Below are 23,730 nucleotides of genomic sequence, written 5' to 3'. Positions count from 1 at the left end.
ACTTCCTAGATAAGTATCTAGTTTTTAGTGTAAGTTAGTAGTTAATGACTAGTAATAATAAATTAATAAGTTGAAAAAAAAGAGTAACAATTCATAACGTCGACTCACGACTTTAAACGTCAAACGAATCAAGACGTCTTTCAGAAATTTGTTCAGTTCTTTGCAGCCTATTGTTATAAAAAGTTGATCTAGTTAGAAATAGAGAATTTAATACCATAGTGATTACAAAATTTAACTCAAGTCAAGATACACTTAATTTATAAAAATATATAAGTTCGTCACTGCTGGAAACCAAGTATATTCAGAGATGTTTGAATCTAGTCTAAATGGTTGCAATAATTTAAGTTTCAATCAATTTGGGCGTAATCGAAGAGAAATATCCGGCCTTAAAAAGCTGACCCTAATTCTTTATAGATTCTATGTTGCAAATATGGCAAGACAGATCCAAGTTTTATCTATAATGATGAATCGAACTGCAATATTGTTTTAGTTTTATTAAAGGTATATTCTAATGCGAAATGTATTTTGTTTAATTATTAACTTACTGTGTTTGTTTTGTTTGTCTTTAAATATTTTAAGAATATTTTCAAGGGACAGTTTCAAAAGCTTCGTATGAAAGTTTAACCAAACGTACTTCAGGAAATATTATTATCAAAATTAATGATTAAAAACATAAGTAAAATAACCCAACCGCGTACAATAAACGTTACGATACTTCTGCAATTATTCGCTTACGATATATATCCTTCGATTGGTCCATTGCAGAAGGAGATAGATAATTCTTGAACCAGTCAGGTGGATGAAGAAAACGACTGCACTCTGGAGAATTTTCTCGTTTTTCAATGAAACGATCGTTGTATGGTATAAATACCGTACTATGAAATTGTATACGGTAGACGCAAATATAAGGGAAACCTTATAGTATATTTGTAAGTACATTATTTTAGAAAGGTCTTTGTTTCATTTATGTTACGAGCTTGGTGTAGTAATATAGTGATGTTACAGAATTTATTGTCAACGACGAATATTATAATATTAACAATTTACTTGGGTAAGTATGAGAATCATATTGTAACAATAAGTATTGAGACCTATAAGGGTGAGTATGAGAACATTTTAACGTTTAAGAAAAAAATATTTTGTTTGTAATTTGTTTTAACCAATTTACTTAAAACTTTTTTTTTATTAATCTGCAAAAATTCTCACACAATTCAATCGATGTTATACGAATACGAATACGTTATACGATATATATTACCATATACATATATATATATATATATGAAAAAATTGGGAAATTTTGATATTTATGATGTATTTTTGGACAATGTTTTTAAATCTTTTGCTTTTAAATATTAAAATTTTTAGAATCTACTAAAGTTTTATCTAAAATGATCTTCTTATCGGGTGTCATGGAGACTACAGTTTGCTGACCAAGATATATGCAGAGAACTTTTAAATCTACATAGCATCCAATCATGGGCTCTATGGTTTCAGACATTTAATAGATCACTTCCCCATGTTTCCATTTAATTACATATAAAAGCTTAAACAAAATTATTTTAATGAAATTAAAAAAAATATCCGTAAAATTGGTTTCAATTTTTTAACTTATTTTTGGTCGTTCTGAATTGCCCCAAACATCATCTTAAATTCTCCAATATTGTCTTTGGTCCTATATAAGCAATAGTGGTAGACACTTCGAAAATAAAAGATATTAAACTATCCCTGGATATTACCAACATTTAATAACAATACTAACTTTTAGACAACTTGTACTAATTCTAAAATTACTAACTTCTAGATAACTTCTAAAAAAAATACTTTAAGTATTTTTTGAACTATTGTATGTTTTCTGAAAGAACTGCTAGTTTGATTTTAGTGCCTTATCACTCACATCATATATAATTTCAGGGACAATGAGTATTCTTCAGTAATCTTTAAACCAATTATAATTATTATGTTGTATTTAAACAATTTACATCAATTTAAGAAAATAGAAGATGGATTTTTGATGGGAATTTTTAGGGAATAAGTTTGGTGAATAATCTGGAAATATGTAATAAGATTTGTTTGAGCTGTATGAGCAGATGGAAAATTATTTTTTCATTCAATTGACTCGAATTTACAAGACACTCCACAAGAATGTTTTGTTTGACATATTGAAGGGAATTGTTGAGTAACTCTTTCCTCATACTTTTTCCTATTTTGGGGCACAAACTCATTTCGAAATTATAGTTCACATCACTCCTTAGTCAAGCCTCATCAAATGAAACGACGCATAAATATTTTTGAATAACCTTTCAAATTATTTTATTTGTTATGTGTGTGTATTCAGCTTGCTATGCTTTTAAAGTTTTAAATTAGGTTTAATTTAATCACGTAATTTTGGTTAGGTATTTATGTAAGATAAAGTACTAAAATGTTGTCAAATGCCTAATTATATTATTGACTAATATATGATGATGAATTTTCTGAACAACCTTCTATAACTAAAATAATCTATATTAAATTGCTTTATAAAATCCTGAATAGGCACAATAATATAAAATTTGTTTTTACAGCACCATCATGGAAATTGAAGAAACTATCATTCCGACTGGTAGCGTAATTCAAAAAATTGGCTACGGTTTGGGTCATGTCTTTAATGATCTCTGCGCAGCTATTTGGTTTTCTTATATGTTGTTCTATCTGCATGTTGTTATAAACTTATCAAGCACCACTGCCGGTACCTTACTTATGCTGGGTAAGTTTCGTAATAATTACATTTATGTTGACTTTGCAGAAAATAATTCGGATTTTTCAATATGAATAATTCGTTTTTTTGGCCCAGAGACCTAAATTTTAGGCTTTTTCTCGAATAGGTTAACATTTTCCTATCAATTTTTACACTTTATTAGCATTTCAAGAATATAAATAAATCAAGAATGCTAATGAAATGGGAAATAAAAAGATGTATGTCTTGATATGTTTGCAACAAAAATTTTCTCGCAAAATATTGACGATTTAAAAAAAACAGCTCCTATTTTGTTACTTTACATTCTCTATAAGATTCTAATTTATTCTATAGCTGTTCCAACTTCTTTGCTGCAGTAAAACATAAGTAATTATCAGTCTGAATTGCTTCTGATCTGGCATATATATTTTCTATATAAAATAACCTAATATGCATTATTCGATATATATATTATTCGTAAAACGATTTTTTCCATTACATTTGATTTGGTGTTTGTTCCTAAGTTGATAACTAAATATTATTAACTAAACATAATTTTATAGAAAGCTTTATGTATGAATCTTTGCAATATGATCAATTATGATCTTTGAACACAATTTCAGGTCAACTGATTGATGCAATCGCTACACCTGCTGCTGGATGGGCCATAGATTTTTCGGGACATAAGAGAATCTGGCATTTTGGAGGTATGCATAAATTCATTTTTAATATAATTAACTTTAAGATCGCTTATGATGATGAGGTGCTTTAAAATCACCCTAATTTTTATATAGGCAAATTTTATGACCGTTAATCAATATTAAAGAATATACCTGTGATTCGATGTTAATAACAGAAATTGAGTTGAGAAAAGTGATAAAAAAACAAAGATATATATATATCTATTCGGAAAGTTTGCAATATACAGAGTACGAGGGCGCCACATTTAGGGGATGATAAAATGAGGTATCGAAATATGTCTATGCTTGGCATAACAGTAGACATATTGGAAAGAAATTTTGATAAAGGAATACTTCTATGCTATTACTCTTGTTTTGTTTATAATACCTTGAGATTTAAACTCTTCTAGTGAACATACTGTATTTCATCAAGGGCATATCTTTAAGCAATTCCTATAATTTTTAAATATTATATTTTCTGTTTAATTAAAAAACTAAAAGTACTCTTTTGATATAAATAAGTGGTCATAAAGATGGAACAAGTAGAAATTTGGTAAATGTATTTTACATCTTAACAGCTACAAGCTATCTTATATTTATTCTACTATCAATTAGAATATGCGTACTAAACCACTATCACAAATAGGAGAAAAATTAACTAGGATCGATAACTCCTTGAAAGATGATATCGTAAAAAACGTTTGAATTTTACAAAGGCAACCTTCAAAAACTAATTTACAATCTTACTAATACATTTAGTTTGCAGGAACCGTAGCAGTTACCTCAGGATTTGCACTGATATTTTCCTATATTCCCGGAGATAATACTACAGCAGAGTTATTGCAATATATTTTTGCAATTACATTGTTTCAAATTGGATGGGCTGTTGTACAAATTGCACATCTGTCAATTATTCCTGATATTTCAAGAAACCATAATCACAGTTCGGATCTGACAGCCATCAGGTAAGCTGACTATTCATATTTTGAATATTTTATAAAGGTGTTACTTTAGTAAGTGTTTCCGGCAAAATGTATTTAAAGTATAAGCCAGATAACTGCACTTAATAAACACATTTATGTGACCCTCTTGTACCTCAAGATTAGTAATTTCGGGTTTTTGAGTATATCTATGCTAAAGTCGATGTGACTTTTTCGAGAGGACTGTAGGTAGACGAGCAATATCCACTGTCACTGGTTGTTTGATTTGTCACGTAATAGCAGTTGCTTAACCAAAATAAATCGAATCTTGAAAAATTCTCTTGAAGACATATTGTTAAATGTTTAAGTCCAAATAGTTCTATTTCTAGTTCATATTTCTAGACCTAAATACTTAACTATTATCATTTGATTTGTGGGGAATACATCGTTGGAGGAAACAATACATTACTGTATTACTTTCGCTTTCTTCTGTACTATGGTTCCAATTAATTCCAACATATAAAATAATAACTAAACAATTTAAATGTTTTTCAGATACACAGCATCAGTTTGCTGTAGCATAACAGTTTATATAGTTACCCTTATTCTGCTACAGACTAACGAAAATACAAAAATAGGACCTCAGGACTTTTATAAATTTAAGGTATGTATACAATAAAGATAATGTCGCAAATTTAGATTTTCTAAAAAAAGGTATTTCTTAAAAAGTATTAACATTATCAAGATTTTTACGATTTTTATATACTTTTACTTTATATACTGAAATTTTCTTTTATTTTTTTCTTTTTTAAATATATTATATTAAGATTAATATTTAATTATCATTATATTATTTTACAAATTACAAGCTAGAAAGTCTCCGATCTAGCTGATAAACCTATTGTTGAGTAATTATTAATTTAAATAATGTGTTGTGGAAAAGTAATTTCTGCTTTTAAAATAATTTCTTCAGTTTTTGAAAGCAAATATGTACAGGGGATGGACAAAACATGTCTATGTATTGCTCAGTTTATTTGTCAAGTCTTGCAGGTTATATTTCAGTGTGTTAAAAGTATATAACATTCTGCAACGGTTAAAACAAGAGATCGGTGAAATATTAGATATAAAAATATAGATATCAAAACAACCAAATCGTTGGTTCTCGGTTCACGAGTGACAATATCCGTGATTATGACAGCATGCACAAGGCATGGTGAAATATCATCGACAAAGTTAACTGACAGAGACCTACGAGCTTTAAAAATAATTAAAAAAAGAAAAGGAAAAGGGAAATATAAAGCTATACTAATGCACCAATCATCAAACCTAGACAATTATTGATTCGAACAATACAGTATGGTTTGATGAATCATCGTTTACTGGCTGAATTGGGTGGAAATATCGTGGTATTCAGCTGGTCCTCTCATTCATCTCTCTGGCCGGATTATTGCGATTAAATATATTGATATTCTTAATGATTGAGTTCTTAGTATGACTAGCATATTACAAGATAGTAGAATGACCATAAAAACAACCAAAAAGTTCAGTTTTGGTTTGAGCAGCATCATAATCTCATCAAACTTCTTCTTTGGGCATCACCTCCAATATCTTTGAAGCATTTGGATGATGTTTTGGTACCAGAAAAAGATTGCAGCCATATTAACAGCAAATAATGGCTCAATGCTTTATTAATATGTGTGTGTATGTCAGGTGGCCATATTATTTTATCCATCTCTTGTACCTTTAGCTATGACTGTGACCGTTGTTCATTACATTGCTTAATAGACAGTTTGTCTATTATATAGAGTGGCCAAATTTTGTTCAAAATATCATTACTGAACACAATTTTCCTTTATTTTTAAAGGCGGCTAATGTTTAGAGAATATTTATTATTAGATTAAGATATGTTTAAAGAAAAGCGTAATATAGCATTCTCACATACTTGAAACTTATATTAGCATTAGTTCATTCGCTCGTCAAAATAACCTGGTTTGCTTATCCCCATTTTAAGTGTTATGTTATGTGTTATAAAGTTGATCGGAGACTTTTTAGACAATCTCTCATGTTGATATTACATTTCATAACATTGTAGGAAATAGCACTTGTTATAGTCTGTATTGGATTGATATCAAGCCTGTTATTTTACTGTGGTTTACTTGGAGCTTGTGAAAGTGATTATGAGATCATAAGAGAAGTGTACAGCGATGGCAATTTACGTTCGGAAAACCGAAATCAGCATTTCCTAAAGCAATCAACAATATATCTGGTAGCATTGATGTAAGTATAAAATAAATTATTGTCTCAAATATACCTAATTTGATATGTACTGTACTTTTTAATATTTTTAATATTTCTCGATTTTTTAAAATAATTTTGTAATTTTGTTAACCTTAAAAACTTAAATTCTAAGCACTTTTGAATATTAGTATTCGATTTATTTTTAATATATGTACATTTTCTTGGTTTTCTTTATGTAAGCTTTTTTGAAAAAGAAATTCTTTTCTTTTTCTAAAAAAATCATCAATATATAACATTAAAGGTGTAGTATCCACGATTTTCCTTCCTCCTGAACAATTCTACCATTGCAGTATTAATATGCTACCATAGAGATAGAAAAATGTGGGATAACTTAGAATAATCCTTGAATAAAATATAAGGTTGTCAGACTCATGTTAGAGTAATTAAGAAACAACTCAATAAGGGTATCTGAAGAATAACTTCGCAACGTTTGGCAACGAAATCGTATCTTGATTGCCATTTAAACAATTCGAGTTTATGTTTGTTTGAATTTCTATTATTAAAACCTGTAAGAAAGAATTTGATTTGTTCTTAAATAGGGACTATCACGCAGACCTGTCTAACCATGTCTTAATTTAAATACCAAACTAAATTTAATTTTCGAAATAAATGCATTAAGTTCAATTGAAAAATGAGTATTAATTAATTAATATACATTTCAAAGCAAAGAAAATGAAAACAAGGAGACAAAAAACAAATGTTTGGTATGCTTTACTCTATAAAATTAGTCTACATTTCTGGTTTACAAAAAAGAAAGATTGTAGAGAGGAATGTACTATCTTGGCTATATCTAACAGGTTAATTGAAAAGTCCCCGACCTATCATAGTAAAATAAATTTTTTTGGCAAAATTTTTTTTAATCTACATAATTCTCTTCAAGGGTGATACACTGACTATGGCGACCCTCCAACTTTTCGATACTATTTTTGTAGTACGATTTGTCTTTTGTCCTTCATTTGTCGAAAATTTCTTCGCAGCGAGCATTATTTTGAGAGTTGAGAACAGGAAATAGTCGCTGGGGGCTGGATCTGGAGAATACGGTGGATCGGGAAGCAATTCGTAGCCCAATTCATGTTTTTTTGCCATTGTTTTCACTGACTTGTGATACGGTGCGCATTGTCTTGGTGAAGCAGAACTTTCCTTTTTAAATGCGGCCGTTTTACGGCGATTTCGTTCTTCAAAAGGTCCAATAACGCTATGTAATAGTCACTATTAACGGTCCTTTTTTTTCAAGGTAGTCAATGAAAATTATTTCATGCGGATTCCAATATACAGACACTTTCCATCTAGCCTTTGCGTTTTCCCACGCTTTAGAGCGGGTTCATCGTGTGCAGTCCACTCGGGTGATTGTCGATTGGACTTCGGAGTGAAATGATGGAGCCATGTTTCATCTATTGTCACATATCGATGCAAAAACTCGGGTTTATTACGCTTGACCATCTTCAAACACTGCTACGAATCATCAACTCGTCGTTATTTTTAGTGACAAGTGAGCTCGAGCGGCACCCACTTTGTTCAGACCTTTCTCATACACAAATATTCGTGAATGATATGATGCACACGTTCAGTTAATATCTTTAGAGTGTGTGCTATAATATTCAATTTCAATTTACGGTCATTCAAAATCATTTTGTGAATTTTTTAAATGTTTTTGTCGGTAACAACCTCTTTTGGGCGTCCACTGCGTTCACCGTCTTCGGTGCTCATTTCACCACGTCTAAACTTAGCATACCAATCCTTGATGGTTGGTTTTCCTAGGACAGTATCCGAAAACTCGGCATCGAGTCAAGTTTTTGCTTCAACTGTATTTTTTCCCTTCGAAAAGCAATATTTTATCATCATGCGAAATTATTTTTTATCAATTTTTTTCACAATAACAAAAGTTGCTTCACTCAAAATGCTATAATTCACAACTAATGTTCCGACAGCTCTCAAATTTATACAAGCATCCTTTGGGGCAGGGTTAACTTAAAAACGTATGGATTTAATTCTAGTAGCGCCATCTATGTATCAGGCCGGGGCACTTTTCAAATGACCTGTTATATCTATCTATATATACCATTATATCTAAAAACAATAATAGGCGATGCGCACATACGTGCTTGATCCGAATAATTCGGGATTTTTAAATTTTTTCCGGAAATTTCTTTCAGGAAAACAGGTGTCTTATTGGCTTTTGCATGTCCGTATATACAATATTTCGTAGATCGAAAATGCATCTCTTCAACTAATATTGATTTTAATTTCATCGCAAAATTGTAGAAAAATGTTAAGCATATTCCTCTCTATGTCGTGCATATATAAATCACCAAAAAAAAACGCTCCATAGAAATACGATGAAACAAACAATTCAAGCAAATTAATAATGAATACGAACAGACTATTTCGGTGTCATCTAGATTGTGAATTTTGCAAGGCCACTTATAAGTTAAATTAGTATTTGCTCTATGGTTTCAACTTTCACATCTTTTGATATAATATGGATCTTTTAAAAATATATGGTGAAGAAGTATTTGTACTCCCAATAGCAATATACTTAGATTCATCGTGAATATTAATATAAGAGTTTAGAAATATAGAGGTAGTTTTTTTTGAATCAAAGTTAATATTTGAACAGATCAATTCAGTTTACATCAAAATGTGACCAAAATCTCTAAACTTTAAAATAAATCTTAAACTAAATTGTTCCTTCTGCTAATTGTTAAAGCGAGTGGTAATATTGGGTTCTCGTACTACTAGACTATTAGACTTAGAGCTTACTAGTGCAACTTATATTAGCAGCTTAATATAAACGAAAATACATATAAATTACTATAATATTTAATGTTGTCTAATTTTATTTACATAGAATCCAAAAAGTTTTCATATTAATCCAATAATAATTATTTAGGTATATGGCATCGAGATTGTTTACCACTCTGAATCTGATCTATATTCCGTTATATCTGGACGAGAGAGGCAAAGCAATAGGTAGAGAAGACCAAGTTCGACAAACAATAGCAACAATACCGTTGGTCTGTTATATATCATCGTTTTTAACATCATTGTTTCTGAAATTTCGATGTACTTTTTGTACCGATAAGGTAATATTTTACTGGTAAATCAAGGAATAAAGATAACGAGCTCCGTATTGTCCAGGTGGTGTACTTGACGGGTAGCATTGTGGGATTGTTGGCCTCAATATGCTTAGGATTGGATTTATCATCAAAAGCGGACGTTGAACTTTATTTTATTGCCATATTATTAGGTAAGTGTTTTTCAGTTCATAGATAAGAAAGGAAACTATTTAATTATTTCGAACAATGAAACCTAGAAAGGAAGCCATTGTTAAAAACTGTCCGAAAAAGAAAACTTTGTCAAAATTTTATTCCTTCAATTGATTAAGAAAATGAGCTAAATAAACGCGCATATATAGCTATTTTCATTTTATTAATACAAATGTTTATACATTTATAATTAGTCAAATACGATCCCCAAATAAAATGTTATATATTATTTATATTATAAATAAACTAGCGACCCGCCCCGGCTTCGCACAGGTGCAATGCTGATACTAAATTAAATACACTACAGAAAAAATATGAACGTTGTATATAAAAACATAGCGGCCCGCTCCGACTTTGCACGGGCATAAAATATATATGCCTATGTCACTCAATGAAAACATGATTAAAATCGATCCAGTATTTTTGGTTCATTCATTACTGCCCTTGGCCTGCACGCATTAAATTTGGAGTAAAACAATTCCTCTTCCCCTGTACTTACTATGAAGATTTCCTGCTATCTTTGGAATATCTAAATTCATACAATTTTTATTACATTACACATTTTTAAACGCAAATTTTAAATTTGTAATATCTCCGAAAATATTTGTTTAATTTACATGCTGTAAGGAACCATATTGATCTATATTAATTGCACACTGTATTTAAGGTACTTAATTCGATAAGGATTAATGCCGGATTGCTTAAAATAGCTTCGTAAATAAGCCATTTTCTCACGTAAAAAGTAAACAATAAAAATGGTTAATGTGGGTTATCCCTAAAAGATAAACATATACCATGGGGGACTTTTTTGTAGACCTTTTTATGGTGTACAATACTGTAGTACATTAATTTGATCTAACTCGTAGGGTTAGGCAGCGTTTTTGCTAATTTCTAAATAAGCCTAAAAAAATAGGTTAATTTATGACATCACGTTAGAAACCTCTAAAATTAGCAATGTTGCCTTATTATATTATGCATGTATTATGCATATAAACCTTCCTCTTGAATCACTCTATCTATTGAAAAAAACCGCATCAAAATCCGTTGCGTAGTTTTAAAGATTTAAGCGCACATAGGGATATAGGGACAGAAAAGGCGACTTTGTTTTATACTATGTAGTGATTATTCAAGTAATTTTAACAATATTAATATAAGTATTAGGAGTATTCAAAAGAAACATATTGACAAAATTAAATCCGATTCGTAATAGTTTTACATTTAGATTTGGTTGTAAAATTGTATCATCAATGACAGATTACATTATGATGCTTTTTTTTGTTCTATAATATTAAATAAAACGGCTTTTTGTCAAATTGTACCTGCTGAACACTTAGACCAATTTTTGGTAAGACCATTTTAAAGTTATGATAAAATAAATTACTATAAATAAATAAAAATTGCGTGAAACATATATTTAATAATATATATTTACAAATAGACAATAAATCAAAATAGCTCATGTTTAAGTGGTCAATAGAAAAAATGAGCATATATTTTCGTCTGAATAATTCTGAAAGAAAATGACGAAATAAAAATTTTTCCTCTGGTGGGCAATGAGTCCTCATTTATTACAAACCAGCAGTAATCTGTTAACATGTTTGGCATTCCATCTTCTTTGACAACGGTCTTGATAACCTTTTTCGTCACTGGCCATTCCGTGATTAGGGCGGAGGGGAATTGAAATGGGAATGCACGAAATGTATTTTTATAGACATTCTGCACCGCATCATTTCAAATTGTCGTAACAAGTCATTCACTAAAAGCTCGGCTTTTTCAGCTTTAGGATTCTCTAAAAATCCACGAATTACTTTCTTTAGAGATAACTAAGCCGATAACTCTTTCGCGTTAAGATTTTCATCGAATTCATTGTTTTGTATAAATTTTCTTATTTGCCGGCCGACAACAAGGCCTTCTTTTAATTTAACATCACTTAATTTAGAGAAAACAGTTTTAAAATATAAAAATCCTTTACCATATTTATCCATTGCCTTGACAAAATTAAACCAAGTCTTATATGTATGGGTGGAATCACATTTTGTGGAATAATAGGTTCTTATTAAACATTTGATTTACCACAAAAAGTCAGTTCTTTTTGGTCAATCTTTAATTTCATAGTAATTTTTGCTGTCTCTAATGTCCTACAAACAGAGAAAATAACAATATTTCGATAGTCCAACAAATATAGCAATAACCTTTAAATCATCACAAACTTTCCAGTTGTATTCTTTGTATTTTATTAAAAAATTGGTTTCATGTTCTTTTAAAATCACTGAAAGTGAAATAGGTATGGAAGGATACCGGCTGTCATTGTGGAGTAATACAGCTTTTAACCGTAAATAGTATTCACACCATTACTTAGGAACGTGGCGTGTTAGATAACCATTTCACTAGACAATCTTTTTAACAATTTAATAAGAAATTCAAAACACGTAACCTTATTTAGGTTAGAAAAATTGTATTAGCGTTATTAGTAATTAGGGTACAGGATATTGCCTGAATATAACAGGTCAATTGGAAAGTCCAAGGACTACCATAGTAAAAAATATTTTTTGCCAAAATTAGTTTTTTTTATTCAACATAATTCCCTTCAAGGGTGATACAGTGATTATAGCAACCCTCCAACTTTTCGATATCATTTTTGTAGTACGATTTGTTATTTGCTTCAAAATCGACCTCGGCCCTCTTCATCACCTCTTCGTTCGACGAAAATTTCTTCCCAGCGAGCAATAATTTGAGATCTGAGAGGAGGAAACAATCCCTGGGGGCCAGATCTGGAGAATATGGTGTATGTGTCTTCGGTGCTCGTTTCACCACGTCTAAACTTCGCATACCAATCCTTGATGGTTGATTTTCCTGGGGCAGTGTCCGGAAACTTGGCATCAAGCGAAGCTTTTGCTTCAACTGTATTTTTTCCCTTCAAAAACTAATATTTCATCAACACGGGAAATTCCTTTTCATCCATTTTTTTCAGAATAACAAAAGTTGGTTCACTCAAAATGTTATAATTCACAAACTAATTATCTGACAGCTGTTAAATCTATAGACGCATCCTTTGAGGATTAGGGCTAACTAAAAAACTAAGAAAATAGGATAATTATGGATTTATTTCTAGTAGCGCCATATATGTGTGAGGTCGGGGACTTTTCAATTGACCTGTTAAATTTATTGACTAAATTAAAAATAATTAATTAAAAAGGTGTTTGCACATATTCTGCTCATTTATTCTCTTTAAAAAGAAATTTATTGAGAAAAATTGGTACTAATATATTTATTAAAATATTTTGTATGGATTTTACGAAATTACAAAAAAAAAATTACAACAATTTTACTCACCAAAAATTGGTAAAAAAAGTTATCAATTGACCTTCTTTTAAACTTCTTCTCTTCTAAACCTTTCTAAATATAATTTTTGCCGTGAGCCACTTATTTGTCACTAGTAGAGAATTAAAATTTGATTTCGATCTGTCAATATTTTATTTATTTAGAAGCCATTTTATATAGAGGTATCAATTTTAACAATGAACACAAAACATCGTACAGTGAGTGAATTATTAATTTTTTTAATAGCTGGAAATTCATATACTTATCATGCGAGTGTCTATTAAAATTGTTCTTTATAAATAGGTATCAGTGGATCCTCAACAATGGTGGCCAGCTTATGCTTTACGGCCAATTTCGTCAAAACCAACGGTTATGGCGGAGGATCCGTTTACAGTGTTGTCACTTTTACCGATAAGTTATTTTCCGGTGCCACAGTGCTATTGGTGCAGCATTTGTACGTCCATTTATTTTTAAAATATAGAAAACTTTATAGTGTTATTTCAATTTTAGGCAATGCATACCAAAAAATCTTTGTCCAAATTATTATGCACACGTACTTACTTACATATGTGGAATAGTCTCAGTGTTGGGACTCGCCTCACTTTTGGTTCTCGAGGGACAGCTGAGAAGAAATGGAAAAAGGAGGTTACAAGTATGAAGAATGGAATGACTTCCAGGAGATCAATTTATGAATCGAGGCCAGCCTTTTGTACTTTAATTACTAATAAATATGTCATTAAATCGTTACATAACGCGTTTTATGTTAAAATGTGTTGATAAATCAATTACCAGCGCAAAGGTTGCAGTTCCCAGACATTCTCCACCTACAAAGACCCGAAACAACCTAAAAAGGCACAAAACACTGTGAAAATACAGTGTAACCTTAATAATACAGGAATAGAAATATTTATTGGCTTCTAACGATTTTTTCAACTTGTACAATAGTGTAACTATTACATATCCTATGCTATTAATTATTCTCATTTAATTCAAGGTTTAGACACGTTAAATTTTTCATAAGAAAGTTATTGTTATTTGTTAACTTAACTAACTTAACTAACTTAACTAACTTAACTAACTCAACTAACTCAACTAACTTAAGTAACCCAACTAACTTAACTAACTTAACTAACTTAACTAACTTAACTAACTTAACTAACTTAACTAACTTAACTAACTTAACTAACTTAACTAACTTAACTAACTTAACTAACTTAACTAACTTAACTAACTTAACTAACTTAACTAACTTAACTAACTTAACTAACTTAACTAACTTAACTAACTTAACTAACTTAACTAACTTAACTAACTTAACTAACTTAACTAACTTAACTAACTTAACTAACTTAACTAACTTAACTAACTTAACTAACTTAACTAACTTAACTAACTTAACTAACTTAACTAACTTAACTAACTTAACTAACTTAACTAACTTAACTAACTTAACTAACTTAACTAACTTAACTAACTTAACTAACTTAACTAACTTAACTAACTTAACTAACTTAACTAACTTAACTAACTTAACTAACTTAACTAACTTAACTAACTTAACTAACTTAACTAACTTAACTAACTTAACTAACTTAACTAACTTAACTAACTTAACTAACTTAACTAACTTAACTAACTTAACTAACTTAACTAACTTAACTAACTTAACTAACTTAACTAACTTAACTAACTTAACTAACTTAACTAACTTAACTAACTTAACTAACTTAACTAACTTAACTAACTTAACTAACTCAACTAACTTAACTAACTTAACTAACTTAACTAACTCAACTAACTTAACTAACTTAACTAACTTAACTAACTCAACTAACTTAACTAACTTAACTAACTTAACTAACTTAACTAACTTAACTAACTTAACTAACTTAACTAACTTAACTAACTCAACTAACTCAACTAACTTAAGTAACCCAACTAACTTAACTAACTTAACTAACTTAACTAACTTAACTAACTCAACTAACTCAACTAACTTAACTAACTTAACTAACTTAACTAACTTAACTAACTTAACTAACTTAACTAACTTAACTAACTTAACTAACTTAACTAACTTAACTAACTTAACTAACTTAACTAACTTAACTAACTTAACTAACTTAACTAACTTAACTAACTTAACTAACTTAACTAACTTAACTAACTTAACTAACTTAACTAACTTAACTAACTTAACTAACTTAACTAACTTAACTAACTTAACTAACTTAACTAACTTAACTAACTTAACTAACTTAACTAACTTAACTAACTTAACTAACTTAACTAACTTAACTAACTTAACTAACTTAACTAACTTAACTAACTTAACTAACTTAACTAACTTAACTAACTTAACTAACTTAACTAACTTAACTAACTTAACTAACTTAACTAACTTGACTAACTTAACTGACTAACTTAACTGACCAACTTAATTGACTAACTTAACTACAATATATATTTAAAATAATATTATATATAGATAAATAGGTTTAGGTAGGTATTAAGCTAAAGTATACCTATATAGTGGAATATAAAATACGTATAATAGGTTGGTTAAATTAAGTTTTTGTTTATATTTATTTAGTTATTACAATGACTAGTACGTAATTTAAATTACAACATTTTTTTATGTTAAAAATCTAAGTTATATTATTTTTAATTTTTATTTGTTTTTTATTTTTTCCTTTTTAGTCTTAGATGTTTGCTCAATAAATTACGCAGTTATTTTATTGAGTATTAGCTACCCAAGGATAGCTATCCAATTAAAAGTGCAGCACGTATGAGGAATGATAGCAATAAAGAATCGATGATAAAAAGTAAGGAACATTTAAGGGCCACGGGTCCGCAAGCCAGTCTAAGTGATATGACAAATTTTTCGAACAAATTAGAAGAAGAAGTTTCTGTCTGTTGGGAATCGATGCCGCGACCTCCGCGTGTGAGCATAACGTTCTAATCGTTACAACATACAATCAGTTGCCTAGCTTGTTTCTACGACATCTCATATTATAAGGTTAGTATTTAAGAAGCAAACTAAACAGTCCATAATTGATGGAGAAATTGGCAAACATCCGTTCAAAAGGTATATACAGCCGAACACAGAATTTCGTTCTTTATCGAAGTCGGTTAAAAATAACGGCGTTCGCACATTTTAACGGAACTAATCATAAGCTTTTGTAGTGGCGGTTCGAACAATTTAATTTAGCCAATCACGCGTTGTGATCGCTGCGCTACCTCCAATTGAACTAGGCAAAGCATTTCTCCAAGGTTATCAATTTTCTCTAATGGTTAAACATAATTTTTTTCACCGTCGAATTGTAGGCCCAATAAAATCTATCGCATGTATATATTAGATAAGATAAAATGAGATAAATGTATTTATGGAAATATAAATATCTGTAATCATTTGTAGTTACCTGAATGTTGCCGTATCTTGCGTTCAACAATGAAACCGCATATCCTAATATTCGCATTTTCTATCATAAATTTGCTTCGGTTTTCATACTGTTCAAATTGTACCATCGTGAACAGTCTGATATGTCGTAAACAAACGAATTGTTTGGATTGTATTCGCGTCCATAGCTGTTGTAACTGGTGTTATAAGGCTAGTTCTAATGTAAGGATATTGATTGCTTTGGTTCATAGTATATTTATTAGCTAACTAAATATTTTTTTAGGGCTATTCTTGCGATTTAAAAGACGCTTTATCAAATTGTGAATACATGGAGGAAAATCAAAAGACGGTTATAATTTCTAATGTAACTTTAAAGAAGCAAATATCTCCACAGTCATACAAAGTTGTTTTAAGGAAAGGTAATAATCAAAGAATAATCTAAATTATTTACTAAAACTGATTAATTTAATGTCATTCGTATATCTCTTGTAATACTGAATCAGTGAAATCATACTAGAACGAGATTTGAAAGGTAACAGAATATAGAACATTAAAAACAGCGTTATTTGTTTACTCAGATAAACGTTATTACATTTAGAAATTGAAAAGAACTATTCTTTTGGTTCTCACTTTCGAAAGGAGAAAATTGCATTCTAGGCTATATAAAAACAAATGTATCCTTAATTCATGTAAAAATCGTTTTTTTTTAAATTTAAAATTAATTTTACTCTTGACAATTAAGAACTAAAACCAAACTCACTGAAAGTCACAGAATTTTTTTTTTATTTTTATTACTCTTCGTGAGTCCACAATCTGCCCTATTGGCAATAAGTATTTCTTATGTCTATATTATATATACATGGCATGTAGAAAATCACTTCATTAAGCAATCTTCTGTATAAAATATTATCTTAATTAATTAGTCTTATTCTAATGCTTATTCTAAACTCTACATATGTCCAGTAATCAGATCAGGTGGTGTTAAACGTTTTAGTCTACGCACTTCACTATCACGTCGCATATTTAGCTGATTAGCGAGTACATTGGGATGCACTGACACTCTTTCGAAGTACTTCACACAAACACGTTGGATTACACTCGTTATAGGTTCTAGAGGAATATCGCGTTGTATCACTTTATTTGAAATATAGTACGGAGCATCAACAATGGCACGCAACACCTTATTTTGGAACCGTTGAATGATGGATATATTAGATTTGCTAGCGGTACCCCATAGTTGAATTCCATATGTCCAAATGGGCTTGAGTATAGACTCATACAGCAATACCTTGTTATCTAATGATAACTTGGATTTGCGCCCAATGAGCCAATACATTTGATATAATTTTAGTCCTAGTTGTTTCCGTTTAGAGAGTATGTGCTTCTTCCAGGTTAGGCGTCGATCTAAATGCATACCAAGATATTTAACATGCTCTGCTTGGGGGAGTAGTCACAGAAATAAACAAAATAAAATTCATTAAAACAATAAAAAACTGAGAGAGTTGTTCCAAAACGAACATAATCACGGAATTTAAGAATTGTTAATCTGACACCAACTGACGTTAATACTGCAAAAATGGTCAGGTCTGTAAAAAAAATATGCAGCTGTTTACCGAAACTAACTTTTTGTTATAGGCCAATTTTTGTCGCACTCAATTTCCGAATAATTCATATAACTATATTAAACTAGTTATTAGTTGTTTATTTACAAACAATTAATGATACATATCATTTTTATCTAATACATTTTCACTAGCATACATTAAAACCTTATCTTCTTCCCAGTTGGACTCATCTTTGAACATTTTTGCTTGTGTGAATGATCTGGAATGGCCCTCTAAAGCGTCCAACAGTAGCCTGAGATCATTGGAACACTCCATTGTCCTTAGTATCTTTTCAGTATCTTTTAATGACTTAGTGAGTTTGTTTACCTTGTCATCTCACTTACTTATTCTCATCTCCCAAAGTTTTGGTAAAAAGTCAAGGTGGAAATAAAGAAAAAAAATTTAATCTCATTAGGCAAGCTTAAAAAGGCTTTTCGCATTCTGTTGGCGATTTGTTTATAGTTAAGGATTTTATGATTGACAAATATTTTTCTACGGCGTCCTTAGTAGCAACCCATTATGTTTTTTGCTGTCTAATGTTTGGTCCGAAGAAAACTTACCTTCACTTTTGATTTTAAGGGGCTGGAGACATTAAACCCATGCATTTGAAGCAATCTCCACCTTTGGGAAGTTATCTTAATAATTACTCCATCAATCCCAACTGCAGTGATAGTAAAAGAACTTTATGTGGTATGGTGCCAATGATGAAGCACGTTCTTTTCTTCAGCTTATGTTATAAGACCATAAAGGTTACAATTTTACATAACATTTAAATATATATTTAGTTATATTTTAACTTTATGAACGAGCGCATGAAAAGGACAACGCCATAAACGTTCGCTAATCAGTAATTGTCAACAGTTGACGATATATTTTGTACAATATGTTCACATCCGGGAATTCGTAATATTTGTGAGTCACTCACATAGTTGTTTAATTGTGAAATTAAATTGTTCTATTCAAACGAAAAGCCCATATCTGGCGGATCCACTAGTTTTTAGTGCAAAAACTATTTTCATTTCAGATGAAACTTTAAAACTGACCGTGACATATCAAGCTGAACGAGATTACCCCTTAGAGCTGTACTATCTGACGGATTTAAGCTATTCGATGCGGGACTACGTTGAAACACTGAAAAGTCTGGGCGATAAATTGAGTAAGTTTCCTTTATATTAGATATATTGTAGATTATTGTTATTTAGAGGGATTTAAGATATTAAATAAAGATCAGACATTTCAGTTTGCATCACAAAATATACAGATCATATTGAACCTATAAGAGCTATATCGGAACCAATTAAATATATCTCCTAAACACTAAAAAATATTTTAATTATGCTTAATAAACCTTTAAAATTAGTTATTCAGGATCACTACTTCTTAAAATGTTTAGAGAATATTAACATTTTAATGGGTCAATATATCAATATTATTATATTTTCTTAAATATATCTATATACTTTTTATAAAATATTTATATTTTCTTTTGAATATTGATATCTCTTTGCGCGGTCGACATCCCTAGACCTAGTAAGAGTGCGAAGTGTGAGTATGCCAGTCAAATAAAACGAAAACGAAAAATATTTTTAAAATACAGTAAAAGTTATAATAATAACACAGTAAAAGGTATCAGGTCAATTGAAAATTCCTCGGCCTGAAACGTAGATGGGACTACTAGAATTAAATCCGTTTTTTAGTTAGCCCTAACACTCAAAAGATGCGTGTATAAATTTGACAGCTGTCGGATCGTTAGTTTGTGAATTATAGCATTTTGAGTGAAGCAACTTTTGTTATTGTGAAAAAATGGATAAAAAGAAATTTCGAGTGTTGATACAATAGTGCTTTTTGAAGGAAAAAAACAGTTGAAGCTTGGCTTGATGTCGAGTTTCTTGACACTACTCCAGGAAAATCAACCATCAAGGATTGATATGCTGTTGGTGTACCAAGTAGACGTAAACATCATATCATTCACGAATATTTGGGTATGAGAAAGTTCCGTGCAAAGTGGGTGCCGCGCGAGCTCTTTTGACCAAAAACATCGACGAGTTGATGATTCGGCGCAGTGTGTGAAGATGATCGAGCGTAAGAAACCCGAGTTTTTGCGTCGATATTAACAGTGAATGAAACTTGGCTCCATCATTTCACTCCGAAATCAAATCGACAGTCATCCGAGTGGACTGCACATTATGAACCCATTCCAAAGCGTGAGAAAACGTAACAGTCGGCTGGCAATGTTACGGCGTCAGTATTTTGGGATACGCATAGAATAATTCTTATTAACTACCTTGAAAAAGGAAGGACCATCAACAGCGACAATTATATAGCGTTATTGGACCGTTTGAAGGACGAAATTGTCGAAAAACGGTTGCATTTGAAGAAAAAGAAAGTTCTGCTTCACCAAGATAATACAGCGTGTCTCTAAGTAAGTGAAAACGATGGCAAAAATGAATTGGGCTTCGAATTTTTTCCGCATCCACCGTAATCTTCAATCTGCCCCCCAGCGACTATTTTCTGTGCTCAGACCTCAAAAGAAATTTTCGTCAAATGAAGAGGTGATCGCCGAATCTGAGACCTATAGAAAAGTTGGAGGGTCGCTATAATTAGTGCATCCTCGAAGGGAATTATTTTGAATAAAAAACTAATTTTTTCCAAAAAATATGTTTTACGATGGTAGGCCGGGGACTTTTCAATTGAACTGTTATATATATATATATATATTTTTATTACATTATTACTGATCGTGGTTGACTAACCTACATTTTCTCTTTATAATAACTTAAAATTAGGAAATTATTTGAAATATCTCCGTAATTATATATAGTCCATTCAGTAAAACAGGGAACAGTGATGACGCCAAAATGTCGCAATATACCCACATCAACCCTCAGCTTTTGTTCATTTTGGCTTTGATATACAACAAAATTTTAACCAAATAAGCTAAAATAATTAAACCAAAATAGTATTATAAAATATAATTTAGTTTTAAAACTTAAACTTACAATGAATTGTACAGTAAATATAATTTGTATGTTAAGGTTGTGTTTTATTATATTTACATATAAATCTTTACCACACCACCCATGACCTAGTATTCTAAGCGGGTTCTTTTATGTAGGTAATCCATCTAATTAACAATTGTATACCCAGTTAATATATTTTACTTTCATTACAGAGCATATTTACCTCTTACGCTTAATTCTTGTTTCCACCGGTACAGTGCTTCCGTGTTCATTTTGATCTCACCGTATTTCTCCTTAATTTGTCCTGTATTCTACTGTATATCATTCTTGATAAAACTATATTTAATCACTGCATTCTCCCTAATCATTTTGTCATATCTGCAAAAGAGTTACTATTCTTTCTTTTCTCATACATTTTAACCAAATGCTAATGTATTTTCCGAAAAATTACACTATGCATATAAATCTTTCACACCCTACAATAAGAATTCTTACAGTTATCTTATATTAATTGTGTACTCACCTTTAGGTGTCTCCACTCTCATCACCCTGTTTTGGAAATTGTTAGCAATGAATCAGTTTCATAAAGTTTAATTCAATCGAATGACTAAGCTTTTAGTTTCCAGTCTATCCAACACTTGTTCACGATTCCATCAATTGTCTATTATTGTTATTGATTTAATATACGTGCCTGGGTAAGAGAGATTGGGCAACTAATTCTTTTGTAGAACATGTAGCAAGCGCTCTAGGAGAGAATGCGGTAATTAAATGTTGATATAAGGTATGAATTAAAGGAATATTATAACAAAAATATACATCTAACAATATATATACAACCCATGTCTGTAAAGAATAACGCGTATATGGGAAACTTGTTAACCTGATTTCGAATGAATGCGCATGAACAGCTCGCACAACTTTCGGCTTTTACTGTATTCCCCAACATCTCCGAATTTGGTGCATGCCCATATTGGCTCCATTTAATTTGAATGCAGAGAATAATCCGAGTTTGGCGCATGCGTATATACAGCTTTATTTACCTATGTTTTATCGTGATTATTGGATTTAATGTCGAATATATTAAGCAGGTAAATAGGTTTAGGAGGTAAATAAAAATGTCCGACTATTGTACTTTTATAAAAACACATATTATCATTATTATTTATAAATAAAAATACACAAATATGATAAATAACTGATTTAATTTTGAAACTATATATAATGAGAGAGATAAATATTGAAAATTTTTTGAAATAGCAATTTTAATGAAGAAAATATTGAAAAAAATGAAATAATGAATATAAATTTTATATGCCTTTATATTTTTATAAAAACACCATATTTACATAAATTTACTATTTGAATACGTAAATATAGTTAAAATCTAATATAGTTAAAATGAAATGAAAAGGTCACCACTATATATGAAAACAGTAAAATTTTCCTAAAAATCTCCAAATATCATCGCTATTATTCTTGATCCACAATCATTAATAAATTGACTACCTCGAGCTTTGATTAACATATTGTACATTTACTAGCCTAAAATGAGTGGATTATCGTACTTTTGAGGTGAAAGACATCATTATATTCACAAAACAATAATTTATTTACCTATACTCTAATATAATAATGCATTGTATATTCCTTGACATTATTACTAAGTTGTCGATGGTTTCATATTTTGGTTATTTGATCCAGGTCTATTTTTATTAGCACATTTAATTATTTCAAAGTATCATGGTACACTATATTTTAGCAAAATGCTGTCTAATTTATTCTCTGATTCTCTGAATTTCACATTCTTCGACTTTTACTCTCAACAAATTCTAGTTACATCTTAACTATCAAAAAATTGAAATTATTACTAAAATATATTATGTTTAAAATAAATGTCTAATTATTACCGGTTACTACAGTTTTTGTTAGTATTCTTGATGGGCAAACCTCATTAATAACTTGACTACTTTCAATACAACAAGAATCTTTTTTTTCTGTTCTTGTTATCATTCAATTTTACCATGTGTTGATTCTTATTCCAGGTCGTTGAAAATGATGTGTTATAAATTTGGTAAACTTACCTTCTGCACTTACCCTAGTTCTTCCATATTTTAAAACCAATGTATGTTAGACCACCAAGAATAACACAGCAATTTAATTATTATTTCTATAGAATTATTAATGTAACACAAAATCTAAATATTCTAGATTTGTTTGTTATTTTGATCTCGACCGTACTGACCGACTCGAAAAGAGTGGACCTTCATTAAAAAAGGAAGACAATATAGTTTCATATAGCTTATTCTTTTTTATGACTTATTCTGTGCAGGGAAGTGCACATACGACAAATCCGGTGATGTTGGGAAATAATGTATCGTAAGAACCATACTGTCACAGGATATAGTAACTAGAGTGTTATTGACATTGGTCTCGAACTGCGATGACATTGTTTTAAATTTGATTATAAATTTAGTTCATAGATAAAGAAGTGTTTACTTTTATCCAATTAAATTTGCTATAATTTATCTGGAGAGATACGTAAAGGTGCATTTTCTGTAACTTTCT

The 23,730-nt window shown here is 30.2% G+C and overlaps 2 protein-coding genes and 1 long non-coding RNA gene across 4 annotated transcripts in view; 2 read left to right on the top strand and 1 right to left on the bottom strand.

Annotated features, from left to right (window-relative positions):
- The first annotated feature begins 924 nt into the window (after positions 1-924).
- Positions 925-13,953, top strand: Tc-re (major facilitator superfamily domain-containing protein 12-like). Its single transcript, XM_076393850.1, has 10 exons — positions 925-1,051; positions 2,565-2,746; positions 3,340-3,423; positions 4,163-4,361; positions 4,872-4,980; positions 6,409-6,593; positions 9,505-9,697; positions 9,753-9,861; positions 13,505-13,655; positions 13,712-13,953. Exons 2-10 carry the CDS (start codon positions 2,572-2,574, stop codon positions 13,857-13,859), a joined length of 1,353 nt encoding a protein of 450 aa, XP_076249965.1. The 5' UTR covers positions 925-1,051; positions 2,565-2,571; the 3' UTR covers positions 13,860-13,953.
- A 2,651-nt stretch (positions 13,954-16,604) lies between these two features.
- The window catches only part of LOC143203890 (integrin beta-nu), a 56,855-nt gene continuing 49,729 nt past the window's right edge, over positions 16,605-23,730 (top strand). The window contains exons 1-3 of one of the 2 annotated variants that reach the window (XM_076416207.1): positions 16,605-16,823; positions 16,885-17,020; positions 19,230-19,361. In XM_076416207.1, the coding sequence (XP_076272322.1) occupies positions 16,653-16,823; positions 16,885-17,020; positions 19,230-19,361 (439 nt within the window). In that variant the 5' untranslated portion in view covers positions 16,605-16,652. The remainder of the gene's footprint in view (positions 16,824-16,884; positions 17,021-19,229; positions 19,362-23,730) is intronic. The other variant, XM_076416215.1, reaches the window with a different exon arrangement.
- Positions 23,244-23,713, bottom strand: LOC143204115 (uncharacterized). The gene is made up of 2 exons (XR_013007516.1): positions 23,509-23,713; positions 23,244-23,426 (listed from the first exon to the last, which is right to left on the bottom strand). It is a non-coding gene; the product is annotated as an uncharacterized LOC143204115 (long non-coding RNA).

Source organism: Rhynchophorus ferrugineus, unplaced genomic scaffold (genome assembly GCF_030347505.1).
Source record: "Rhynchophorus ferrugineus isolate W39M unplaced genomic scaffold, kcgeb_rfMv2 rfM1, whole genome shotgun sequence".
Lineage (NCBI taxonomy): Eukaryota > Metazoa > Arthropoda > Insecta > Coleoptera > Curculionidae > Rhynchophorus > Rhynchophorus ferrugineus.
Note: the sequence above shows the minus strand (reverse complement) of the source record. Positions and strands in the feature narration are given on the sequence as shown.

Bases quoted from the DNA above. Each gene is read 5' to 3' on its own strand.
- Tc-re (XM_076393850.1), top strand. From the start codon at position 2,572: ATGGAAATTGAAGAAACTATCATTCCGACTGGTAGCGTAATTCAAAAA. The intron at 4,362-4,871 runs GTAAGCTGACTA...AATGTTTTTCAG, and splicing joins TCGGATCTGACAGCCATCAG to ATACACAGCATCAGTTTGCT. The intron at 6,594-9,504 runs GTAAGTATAAAA...ATAATTATTTAG, and splicing joins ATATATCTGGTAGCATTGAT to GTATATGGCATCGAGATTGT.